General features: G+C 39.7%; 1 protein-coding gene across 11 annotated transcripts in view; it reads left to right on the forward strand.

The window, feature by feature from the left end:
• The window catches only part of ABI3BP (ABI family member 3 binding protein), a 137013-nt gene that overhangs the window by 121774 nt on the left and 2841 nt on the right, over positions 1 to 12398 (forward strand). For all 11 annotated transcript variants that reach the window (XM_084201445.1, XM_084201450.1, XM_084201454.1 and 8 more), the window contains 4 exons: positions 4575 to 4654; positions 6100 to 6129; positions 7116 to 7277; positions 10983 to 11096. In XM_084201445.1, coding sequence (XP_084057571.1) covers positions 4575 to 4654; positions 6100 to 6129; positions 7116 to 7277; positions 10983 to 11096 — 386 coding nt within the window. The remainder of the gene's footprint in view (positions 1 to 4574; positions 4655 to 6099; positions 6130 to 7115; positions 7278 to 10982; positions 11097 to 12398) is intronic.

A 12398-nucleotide genomic window follows, 5' to 3' on the forward strand; every position in this document is an offset into this window, starting at 1 on the left:
ATTGCAGTAGTTTCTCCTATGTTAATAGTCAAGCAAGATCTTCCATATGTGAGTCAAGATAAGGTTATTATTCCCCAATTTTCAGTATTTTCCTCCTTGAGCTGCTTGTTTGCAATAAACATTGAGAGACCTGAGGGAGAAATGGGCTTACTGTGGTTTTTGTTGTCTTAATTCCATCTCTTCTGTAGTAATAATGGTGTTCCTCTGCACATTCTCCTTGGAAAAAAAATTGGTTTCACTGATCTGTAGTTTTTTTCATGGACTTTCCTAGCCTAAAATATTAAATGCAGATGTTGTTTGGGTTTTTTTTCCAATGAGATTTTTTGTTATTCCTGCTGGTTTCTCTGCCAAAATATGTAGTTCTTATTTCTGTATCCCTGCCCTATCTTGAAACCCTTTTTTCTCAGTCGGTGTACATTTTCTCTTTCATTCTGGTGGTTTGTTTAAGGGCAGTATAGCCCATAGCACAGACCATAGTGTCCAGGAAGTTCTACAGCCCAAATTTCCATACAAGCCTTCAAAAAAGAGCCTGAAGACTCCTGAATACTGTTCTCATGCATGTTTGTGATGGCAATAACTGGAAGGTAGTAAAGAAAAATAGTAAGACTTGTCACAAATAGATCTGGGGAAGTTTGAGTAGCCATTGGAGGACGTGTCCCACCAGTCTAGTGCTGTAGAAAAAGAGTATTAATAAGAAACAGAAAGCCTGTGATGCTTGCATTCCACAGTTTTGTATAGCTTTCCATTAAGTACTGATCTGCTTCCCCATGAATTATTTTGGTGATTTTAAATATGCTCTTCTCCTTTTAAAAAATGTTTTGAGTGGTTTCTGTTGGATTTTTGGGTTTGATTGTGTCCTAAGGCTGTTTTCATCTTTATCTAATATTGGTTTTTATTGTAGTTAGCACCCAAATGTTCTGATCACATACAAGGGAAAACCAAGAAAACCTCTATCAATGCAGAGAGTTTAGCTTTTGTTAACAGCAAGGGTCAAGAGATAGAAACTATAAAGAAAGCTTCAATGCAGCAAAATTCAGAAAGTGGCAGAAAAATGCTGGAGGTTTCTATTTGTTTTATTAAAAAACTAACAGATACTGTACTAAACTGCTGTTGATATCAGGGTTCATGGATAAGAATTTCCCATTCCTCTTAGCCCTTCTTCCAACTCTGTTAGGAGAAAGATTCCTCAAACAAGCAGAGCAGTTTGTTCTCTCTTTCTCTCTCTCTTCCTTTTTTTCCTGGTCACACTGCCACCCAAGCACACTCTGCAGACACAGAGGAGCTCTGTGCACAGAGCCTTGCACAGTTGCCATCCAACACCAGCATCTCCCCAGAAAGAGACCTAAAGCCCCAGGACTGTACTCAGCTGCTCCAGTTCTCCTATTATGGTGAAAATCTCTCTTCACCTATTTTCAGTTCTGCAATCTTCAATCTTCTCCTTCTGCATGATGTGAAAAAAGCAGGAGCAGCTGCATTTGCCAGAGTTCCATGTGCTATAGCCATTTCCCGTGGTGGAAAAATATGCTCCAAGTAGTAATTGCTGCAAGTCAAGTCCATTTAATCTGCACAAGGATTTTTTTTACTGTCTTACACAGTTTGGGAGGCCTGCTCTCCAAAAGTTTGCAGGACAGTAATCTTATAGATGCTAAAGGTGTGAGGCATTAGATTGCTGCTTACATAGGACAGCAGAGTTGTTGGTATATTAGGCAGGCAGATATAAAGATGGAATTTAGACTCCAGTTTCTTGTTAGGTAAGTCTAATTAAGCAGCAGATCTGGATTCTATTAATTTTGATGTACACTCTTCTTGAAACTCTGCGCATTTTTCCCCTTCTTTGTGGTATCTATAGGAGTGCATAACAGAGCAGATGGTATGCTTTTTGACCATGTTAATTATATTTTTCAGATCTTTCACCTTACACAAAAAAAGGAATACTTCAGATTGTCTTCTATTAAAACAGCCACAGTATAGCTTTAAAAATGTCATATTGTGATCCCAGTCTGACATTTCCTTCCTCTCCTTTTCAATGTTCTGTCAACTAGCTAATTCTCTTCATCCCCAAAAGTGGTTGTTTGTTATTTTTGTACTGTGGAAGCCACTGGTATTGTTTTAGGATTGAAATTGGCAGAGGAAAGGAGCCTGTGATGCTTGTGAAAACACATACCACAGAACTGTAGAACTGCATGTATTTCAGTTTCTAAAATTTCATTTTAACATTATTAATAAGAGGCTTCCCTAATTGACTGAGCTAAACTTTGGACACTTCTTTATTATTTTTCTTTTCTCCAATTTTCTTTACATGTTTACATAAGCTGAAATCTCTATCTGTAGATTTTAGGTCTTTATTTAAATTTTGCCCTAATTTTCCAAGCTGTGGTTTGGTCTTTTGCAGAGAACCTAGTGATCTCTAAACCACAATTTGAAAAACAGTGCTTGGAAAATAACCTTCAGTTCTTGTTTTTGTCTCTTTGGAATTAGAGAATTGATGAGTCCAAGTTCATAGACTAAGATTTTTGGGAACAGGACTGATTCCTATGAAGAATGTTGCCTAATGCAGCCCAAAGCAGAGCATATCAACTATTGAGAACAATGTATTTGTTCAAAAATCAGCAAAAATACATACAAAGGGACAACCCGATTATTATCCCCCATGAGCTCAAACCATAAACTGCCCATAAAGCAATAGAGCATTCCATCTTGATGATCACTATTACAATAATAGCTTTAGATCAGTTGTTCCTCCTGTGAAGGAAGCAGGAACATTTCTTTGCAGTCTTTTATCTCTATGGATATATGGATATATATGGATATCTCTATCTTTTATCTCTGTGGATTAATTTCTACATTTTAAAAAATTTATCATCTAGCTATTACTTTAAGACCCCAACATATTAGGAAATCTTTGTTTATCCTTCAGTGATTCTTCAGAAAGAATCTCCAGCTCCTTTGCTACAGTTCTCTATATTATGACATTTCCTACCAGACAAGAATAATTCTTGACCAAAAAAGTTACTGTACCATGTGGCCAATGTGAATACTAACTACTCAGGTCCTATTTTTAAAAGCATGTCTTTCTTTTAGCAATTTGAAGTTGAGAATGAAGACTTATAAATTTCTTAAATTGATTATTTAGTTAATGTCTCCCTCCTACCATGGGGTAATATGGGTAGTTCCCAATTCTCTTTCAGCATGTTTAAATAAGTGTCAAGATTTCTCCAAATAGACTTTTTCAGCTCAAAACAAGCCCATTTTTCTCTTAGCAATATCCATGAATTTCCACAATGCATCTGTTCAGCATACCAGTCTATATAAGTATTTCCCTCAAAAAGAAAAGAAAACCCTAGAAATAAAGGCAATTGCTTAAGTAAGCAATTTTAAAGTTAAATATTGTCTTAGAAGTACGGTGGATGGAAAACAGTTGCTGGGTACTGCATGAATACTCCACTGAGGTTAATTAGCTCAGGTTTTGCAGGAGCCAAGGAGGAATGAAAGGTAATCCAAAGTTTGGATTGAGTTATTCTTCTGGGGAACTGCAAATGGAGTTTACAAATTTCCAACTGTGCAGAGCGTGGTATGGGGGTTTTCTTTCTTTAGAAAATTGCTGTTTGGAAATGGTTCCAGCAGTACCTTACAATGCTATGTTACAGTCTCAAGCTACCAAAATTATCATGGGTAGGTGATCCCTATTGAGTCAAGAACTGAAGGTTTAGCTGCCCACTTCTGGGACTCCCATTTTTTATGTGTTTACAGCAAAAATGCCTCTAATTTGGGTATGGTCCCTTTGACTCATGTCCTGTCACTGGTGAAGAGACCCTCTCTGTTAGGAGAGATCACCATGCCCGTGCTCAGAGTATGGGAGATGTCCCTCTGCACATGGCACTGGCAATCCAGCTCTCAGAGGTGGGGGAGGCTTAAGAAGAGGAGGTTTGGATTTTTTCACAGCACGCTATTTGGTTCCCAACACAGTGATGAAAAGGGATCATGAGATCACTACAGCACAGCCCAGTGCTGGGCCACATCAGTAAAAACACATGCAAAAGAGACTCTGCACAGTGTCTTGTCATTGCTTCATATACTTATTATTAACATACATTCAAGCAATTGGATCTTTGCCTTGGCTGAGCTCCTGTCCTGGAAGACTTGCCCTGTGTTTTGCTACTGGTCCTGTCTGTCACCGTGGGTGGGCCTGACAGGCATTGAATTGGAGGTTTGTGTTCTTAAAAAAGCAAAAAGTACAAATAAATAGCAATGCCCTTTACTCAGTCTCTGCTTATCAGGTTGCCTCAGACCTCATCTGAACTTGCTCCCTTTGCCAGAACTGAAACTGCTGTGTGAGAGGAGACAGACAAGTCAGTGTTGAATTAAATCAAATATTAATAGTATGTGTGCAAAGAATTATCAAAAGGACTGGTTAATTTAGGACCAAAAATGTCTCAGTGGTTTTGTGGCGAGAAATTGGGCTTTTTTGTTCTCCAGAAGGGGAGTAGCCCCCGTGTGTGTGTTGCTTGCTTGCTCCAGACTATTCAAGAATACTTATTTTGCAAAATTTTCATCTCTTCTATTTTATTCCCCAGTTATGAATTCCACGTGAAACCCAGGAACCCCCTTGGTGAAGGTCCAAGCAGCAATGTTGTGGCATTCAGTACTGAATCAGGTGAGAACTTCCAAAGATCAGACCACCATGTACAGCACCTTTAGCACCCATGTTTGTGGGATGCATGAAAGGCTCTCTCACTTCATTTTGTGCGTTCAAATCAGTGAATTTGTGCAATCACTGTCTCCTGATTGGCTTTTTCCCACTGTGCCTGGAAAGTCAGCCTGGGATCAGAACTGTGTTGTGTGAGGATGTAAGATGGACAGACTGCAAGAGGAAGAAAACAGAGGAATATTGTCTGGTATCCATTGCAAAGAAAATTACTTCATCCTTAGAGAGGGCTCAGTCATTTAAGATTTATATTCCTGACCTTTTTGCATCTATCCAACCCATTAACAGCTTCTGGATGGGGAACATTAGGGGTTTTTTGGGCTGGTGTGTTCATAGGTGTTTTTGCTACCTGTTCAATAAGGCTGCTGTAAACAGTGATGTTGTTTGGCTGAAATAAGGATTGAGAAAGAGCTGTTGTGAAAAGCCAGTGTCCCAGTAGGTCCCCTTCCATCCTGTTTACTCTCCAGTGAAACTCCTAAAGAGGTGTATACAAGCCTGTTTTGGCCACTGGTTGTCCCCAAGTCAAGTTCTCTCTGACTCAGAGGTGAGAATCAGAGAGCTTTTGCTTTGCCTATTCTTGCTTGCTTGTTGACTTTAGGCAAGCAAGATACCATCTTTTGTGCAGAAGTGTTTATTGCTTGGTAGTACTGAAAGACCACATAAAACACAAAATGGATTTAGCCTTTTTTAAAGGACTTTCTCAATCTGTGTTTTGAGCCAGGTGTAATAATTTAATAGTCCTCAACTAGTGCTGTCACTGATGGATGAGAGTTTTGGCTGAGCAAAGGATTACTCAGGGAGGAGTGCAGACTATGCCACACATATTTAAAACCTCTCAATACACTCTTTGTAATTCTAGATTGTTAAAAGTGAAAAAAACGTTTGTGCCAAGTGCAATTTTCATGAATGACAAGGCTTATGTTCTGTCTCCTATTTAGTTTGGACAAATAAAGCATGCAGTTTTGTTTTTTCTTAATTGCACACATCCATTTCTCACATTTGGGCTTTCAAAGCCAAGTTTTTTGTGGCAAGAATTACAGCCATGTGTCCTTTTTATTATTTAGGTTTTGAAATTGAAATTTTAATAAAACACAGTACAACTGGGTATTGCTGGTCACAGGTTTAAACTCTTGTTTTTACTAGAGCTCTGCTTGGCTGGTGTTGTCCCATAAGTAAAATTATTAAAAGCTCATTGATACTGGAGTTTCACACAAGAAATATATTTCTTCTAATTTAATTTAATACAAAATTTAACTTCGCTTCCAAAACTCTTTCTGTTTCACAAATTACAGTTTACATCAGCTGTAAAGAATCACTTACCAGTGCTTTTCCATAGAATTATTGGAAATGTTCATTTTACAGTGTCTGATTGAATGTTTGTTTTCTTCCCCCAGCGGACCCAAGAGTGAGTGAGCCAATTTCAAGTAAGTGTTTTATCCATAAATCTGATCAGCAGTTTTTTCAGAAATGAGATAGCAGAATTTTACAAGGAGGGTGGCTCTGCTGCACCAGCTGGATGAGTTACAGAATCAAACAGCATTCACACACAATTTCACTCCTTCCACCCGTGCCCCTGCCAAGGAATTCATGCAAGGCTGTTTGTTTACCTGAGCATAAGGCAATCAGCGTGATGTGGAGCTCCCATGGCAGCTGGGATGGCTTCAAACCAATGTACACAAATGAGCCAAGGACAGCCTCATATTTTCTCAACCTTGTCATTAAAGCAAAGAAAGCTCTGCAAAATGAATAAGCTACTCCACACTTTTTAAGTGAGTTAACAGAGCACAACTCAGAGGATTCTATTTGTCAGTCTTTGTGTTTTAGGAAAATTTTCTGCTTCAGAAGGTTTGATCTAGCTCTGCTTTAGTCCACTTACAAGACTCTTCCTGTCCTGGATGGAAGGTGGACTGAGCTTTTGAAGAAGAGCTGAGATCATTCAAGCAAATTGGGCTGCTCTTTGTATTTTTAATAGTCATCACTTTCACTCTGACAAACCCCGTGGCACACAATTTTTCTCCACATTATTAATGGCACTTCATTTTTATATGTATTTTTGTTAGATTACAGTTTGCTGCAAGTTGATTGTCTTGGCTTGAACGCACTGAAGAATAGTGACTGTATCACACACTTCGTAAATGAGAGTATTTCCAATACAAACATTATCCCCCTAACAAGGTCCTAGAATGAACCTATTCCAAATCTGCACCAGAGAACAGCAGGAGGAGTTCACAGCACCAATTGTATCTGCATACTTTGGTGCTTCCTTGAAATATTTCTCTTGTCCAAAATGCAGGTGTCATGGCACGTGCTGCTTCATCAAAGTTTCTAATTCTCATTATTCAAACGCATTTGTTGTGTGTAATTTTGTATGCAGCATCATACTTCAGCCTCTTTTTTTCCTCTCCTGCAGTGGGGAAAGATGCAATCTGGACTGAAATCCCATTCAATTCAGACACATACTCAGAATGCAAAGGCAAACAATATGTAAAGAGGACTTGGTATAAGAAGTTTGTAGGTGTGCAGCTGTGCAATTCTTTGAGATACAAGATATACCTCAGTGATTCACTTACAGGTAAGAAACTTTCAAATCAGTGCTGTCCATATTATACGTTCCTGAAAGATATTATGGCTTCTGAAATAAGTGAAGTGTGATCAGATTTCTTTAATTCAGTCCACAGATTAATCATGAACAGTAATCTGCTTGTGCTCAGATATGTCTGGTACTGAGTTTTCAGACTCCAGAGGAACCTCTCTGTGGTGATCATCTGATTTGAAGTACCTGCTCATATACTGGGGATCATACAGAAAACAAATAAAGATCAGAGTGAATAGCATATATTGTAAAACAGCCAAACTGGTGTTTAATTATTAATTAGAGAAGAATTATTAATTAGAGGATCAGGACTTCATTTTATACCAGGATTACACCTGTCATTCCCACTCCTTTCAGTAAACATCTGGTTCTTCATTACTGGGAGACTTATTAATACATGACTTCAAATCTAGTCAGCAGCTTTTACTCACCTGTTTTGACATTCCCCATTTTTGTTTATGATCTTTTTTCCCCACCTTTTTGTTTTCCTCATATTATATTTTATTACTAAGGGAAACATCCTGGTCTTACATTCTCAAGTTTTGACTGGTGTTTTAAGGCCAGTTGAGTGTGATGTGTTTAAGATCAGAATCAGGTGACACATGCTGGGGAAACAGCCTTTGAGAAGTGTTTTTCAGTTAGTTGGTAGGAGATCTTTGTGTCTTGTGCAGCTTGTCCAAGCTCTATCTGCTACATTAAGAAATATGTTAACTTCTTATAATGCATCCCGAGCTCCTGGCTCTCTTCTGTGTGAAGTCTCTTATCACAGACAGCTCTGTGACAATGGCATTAGTATGGCATCTGAGGACAAAGATGTGTGGGAAATGCCTTTTGAGTGCAAGTCAGGCACGTGTGTTCAACACATCACATTGATTTAGCTAGGGTGAGACTGTGGCTGGAAGAATCCACTTTCATAACCTAAAGTTGCCCCATCTCTGAGCTCAGCACCTCACAGGAGCAAGGCTCTGGGCTTCATGGAAAGCACAAGGAAGGAAAAGAGCAAGGGAGTGTAGGGCAGCCCATGTTGCCATAATTTTAAGCTTCCCTGCCTTGCATCCGGCACCGTTCTCTGATGAGCAGAAAAGGAAGGAAAGCCTTGTCATTAATAGTCAGCACAGTATTCCGTATGTAAATAATATCTTAGATATTATGTGAATAAAAGAGAATGTTTTGAACAGATGTATCATTCATTCAGCTGTTGCTGTACTAACCAGCTGCGATCAAATGACAAGCACTGGCAATGAGGCATGATGTGTCCCAAAACCAGCCAGCAGAGGAAATAGCAGTGCTAATCTAGCAGGACTAGACTTCAGCCCTAAATCAAGTGAATTAACACTGCAGTGAAAGCAACTCCAATCTGAAAAGTTTAATATCAGGAGCCCATTTTCCTATTTTCATTAGATTGTTTTTGTTCTTGCTGGAAGGGTGGTTTAACCTCCTTGGAAAAAGATGAGATAGACACACTGTATTCATTATACTTGCTGAGCCTGGTTCTTGCACTTGAATTGTTACAACCAGCGCTGACCAGTTGTCACAATATTTAAAAGAAGTGAAATATTTATGTAGAAGGAAAGCTGCTTTTGCCCCGTTTGCTAAGTGAGGTCTCTGTGTGTGAGTGAGACATTTCCCTGTTTGAAGCCAAGCTCTGCTCTGATGTGTCTCACGGTCACCTCGCCTGGCTGTGCCCCCGAGGCCAGGAAGTGTCCCTGCAAGCACCAGCCAGCTGGACCAGGTGTGCATTGAGCTCTGAATTCCACTGGACACTGAAAAACCCTCCAAAGCTTTGCTGTTGAAGCAGTGTCATTGCCTGGAAACCTGGGTGCTCTGTCCAAATGCCATTGTATAAGGCAGGCAGCAACTGTATCTTTGCACGCTGTTATTTAGCATGGATTTATTCTTCTAGTGCTGAGGAACTTATAATGTATAAAACAAAGTTGGTATGTAAGATTGTAAGGCCACCCACAAGGGCACACTGGGCAAAAAAATTGACTTTGTGCTAGAATTGCTATGCCCAAAGCAGAAAACCAGTTATTTGTTAGCTGAATGGTTTTAAGTGTGTTCTTTTATTATGGAAATAATTGGGCAGTAAGAATGTAATAGTCACTGAGAATGCTGCTAATTTATGAATACCAATTGTTTGAGTAATGCATAGGTTAAGCTGTGGGCCAGAAGAATATGTGTGTATCTGCAAGTTACTGTTCTGGTGTTAGCCATTAAAATATCTGGCTTATTCTCTCTCTTATGGAGAAAAACTGGTCTCCTTTACACATGCCAGGACTGTTCCATAAACCAGCAACTACTGCTGACCTCATTTAACAGTCCTCCAGAGCAGTCACTGTAGGCATTCCAGAAAAGCAGGCCACCTAAAAATAAGTATTTATTGAGGGAAGGAAAAAAATAAATTCTATGTGTGACCTTCAACAGCTGTGGAAAAAAGAAAAAGAAAAGGCTTTTTTGGGCAGCCTGAATGTTCTTAATTTCAGAGCAAAAATTTGCTGAGAGGAACTCCCTCTGACCAGTTCTACGGAAAAAAACATGTTTGCAGCCAAAGCTAGATAGCAATAAATAATTTTGTAAAGCTAGAGAAGAACCACATGCACAGAGGCCATCAGCTGGAGGTGAGAAATTTTGGCAAAGTATTGCTCAGGTCACAAAAACGTTGGAGTTTATTGGTAGGCTGCTTTTTTTATTAAGTGCTCTTTGGGAGCAGTATTATAACCCACCCCACCACCTCTCAGATGGCCAGACTGGCACAGATTCAAGGCTCCAGGACACCCAGTATCTCATGAGTAACTGGACTTTCTACCCAGCTTATATCTCCATCCTGAGCCTTTTTGTAAATTCTCTCACCTTTCCTTCCAACATCTCAACTAAAGGTTGAATGCATTGAGAACTAAGTGCTGTGAAAAAAAGATTAGAAAGAATGGTAAGTTTATCTACAAAGGTGTCCAACCCAGGTTTGGGAAGAGAACGTAGCATGCTCTCCTCCATCTTCTGAAATGAATTTTACTAATGTCTTGCAAATCAAATCAGCAAGTAAAAACATCTGTCAAAGCTCCTTCACTGTGCCTGTTAACAGGATAAGCACAGTCTGTAACACCAGCACATGCTACATGGGACACTTGAGACCTTGATTTCTACTCAGTTACAGTCAAGTATCCTGTGAAGCAATCCTGCAAGCAAATACATGGGCACACTCCATGCTCTGGATAAGTACTTAGTATCCGAGGTCATCTATATGTTAAGGGCTATCACTTGCACACACATGTTGTAAAAGTATGATGATTTACAAAACAGGCCTTGGCTATGTTAGGAGGTGGTCTGTAAAAACATCTCTGAAGGTACTGGGGGCTTCCTGACAGGGAACCAGACCTGCCTTCCATTCAAATCACTACCAAAACTTGCTTTTTGATGATGTTCTTGGTAGTAACAGAATTTCCCTTACTGTATGAAGTGTAAGGAGAGGGAAAAATTATGTCCAGGTATAGATTTTGGCCAGGAGTGGGGCCTTAGCCTTGAGCACTTGGAGCCTGCATGTCATGTTCAAATTACAGCTACAGGTCCTGAGAGGAAAAGAATCATAGCATCCACCTTGGCTTCCCCACAGAGGAAAGAGCACAGCCCATTGCCTCCGGTGGTTTTTGGAAATAGCCTTCACTAACTCTGCTGCTTCTTTGCTTTCAGGAAAATTTTATAACATAGGAGACCAGAGGGGCCATGGAGAAGATCACTGCCAATTTGTAGACTCATTCTTAGATGGAAGGACAGGACAGCAAGAAGATCTGCCAGTCAAAGATGGTAATTCCCAACCCCTGTATCTGTAACAAACCTGGGCAATTCCTTTGTTTCTGTTTCCTGCCAGTGGATTCAATGCCCACTGCTGGGGTGGGCAATGAAAGGAGCTGCCAGCTTTGCAGGCAGAAGAGGGTCAAGAAGTTCTTTGACAGTGAATGATAACTTATTAAGACAGTTATGACTTGGGTTCTGTTAGGTAGCAAACAGCCTCTCTCCTGTATAAAACAACCCAACAAATTATTCACCGTTGGTATTACATATTTAAACCCAACCACAAATTTGAGTTTGCAGAGAGACGTTAAGTGGTTTGTTCAAACTAGCAAGGTTGATTTAAAGCACAGTACATAATCAGTTGGGCATTAAATACCTTGTTTGGTACTAATGAGAAACTGAAAATTTATGGCTGGAAAATATAATTCATGCTGCAGTAATTCTGTGTGCACTGATTGCAAAAGGGTGCCCAAAATTCCAGTCTGGTCTAAGTGGACAGGGGACTGGATGTGCTAAACACAGCTGTGACCTGCCTGGCTATTTTTCATCCATTGCTGAGGCTAAGAAATTTGTACTTCTGTCAGCTGAAGTCCTGCCTTGCTGCTGGCAGCAGTGCCAGGGTGAGGTGTTCTGTTCCTTGTGGGGTAAGAACTCAGGCTGTACTGGTGCGTGCACGCGTGCTGAGCGTGTCATGGAACATTCTACTGAGGAAAACAGCAAAACAGTTTTCAGTACAATATCAGCGTGTTGACCAAACCTTCCTGTGCTTCATTTACAAAACACCCCACATGAGTCCAGATACACGCCGAGGTAGGTGTGGGGGATGAATGTGAAGTTCCTAAGTCTTTCACAAGTTTTTCCAAAAAAACAAAGTAATTGAATGGTCTGAAGGGTGTTTGTTTATGTGTTTTTTGAGTTTCTTCTAAAGAGGTTTTTGCTTTTCCCTTCCCATTCAGTGCTGCCCATCCAAAAAGATATTTTGCGTAAGAGATGGTCAGAATCCAGTTTGCATTGCCAGGACAGCAAACTTCTCAGTTGTACCAGATTCACACTTTTAAAAATATTTTTTAAAACTTTTACCTAAGAACCTTGCTACCTCAGTTTAAAAGACACAACCAATGTGATTTCGGCAACTGGATTTGAGTGAATTCATGAGCTACAATCATTTTTAGGCCAAAATAAACAACAAAACAAGAAAACAAAAGACTTCACCTTTTCAGTAGCTTATATTTCTAGCAAATGAACTGAACAGACCAACCAATTGTTCTAGCTTGCAGATTGATTTCTGAATTAACTTCATGTATTTGACCAGAA

The sequence above is a fragment of the Fringilla coelebs genome (genome assembly GCF_963513975.1).
Source record: "Fringilla coelebs genome assembly, chromosome: 2".
Classification (NCBI taxonomy): domain Eukaryota; kingdom Metazoa; phylum Chordata; class Aves; order Passeriformes; family Fringillidae; genus Fringilla; species Fringilla coelebs.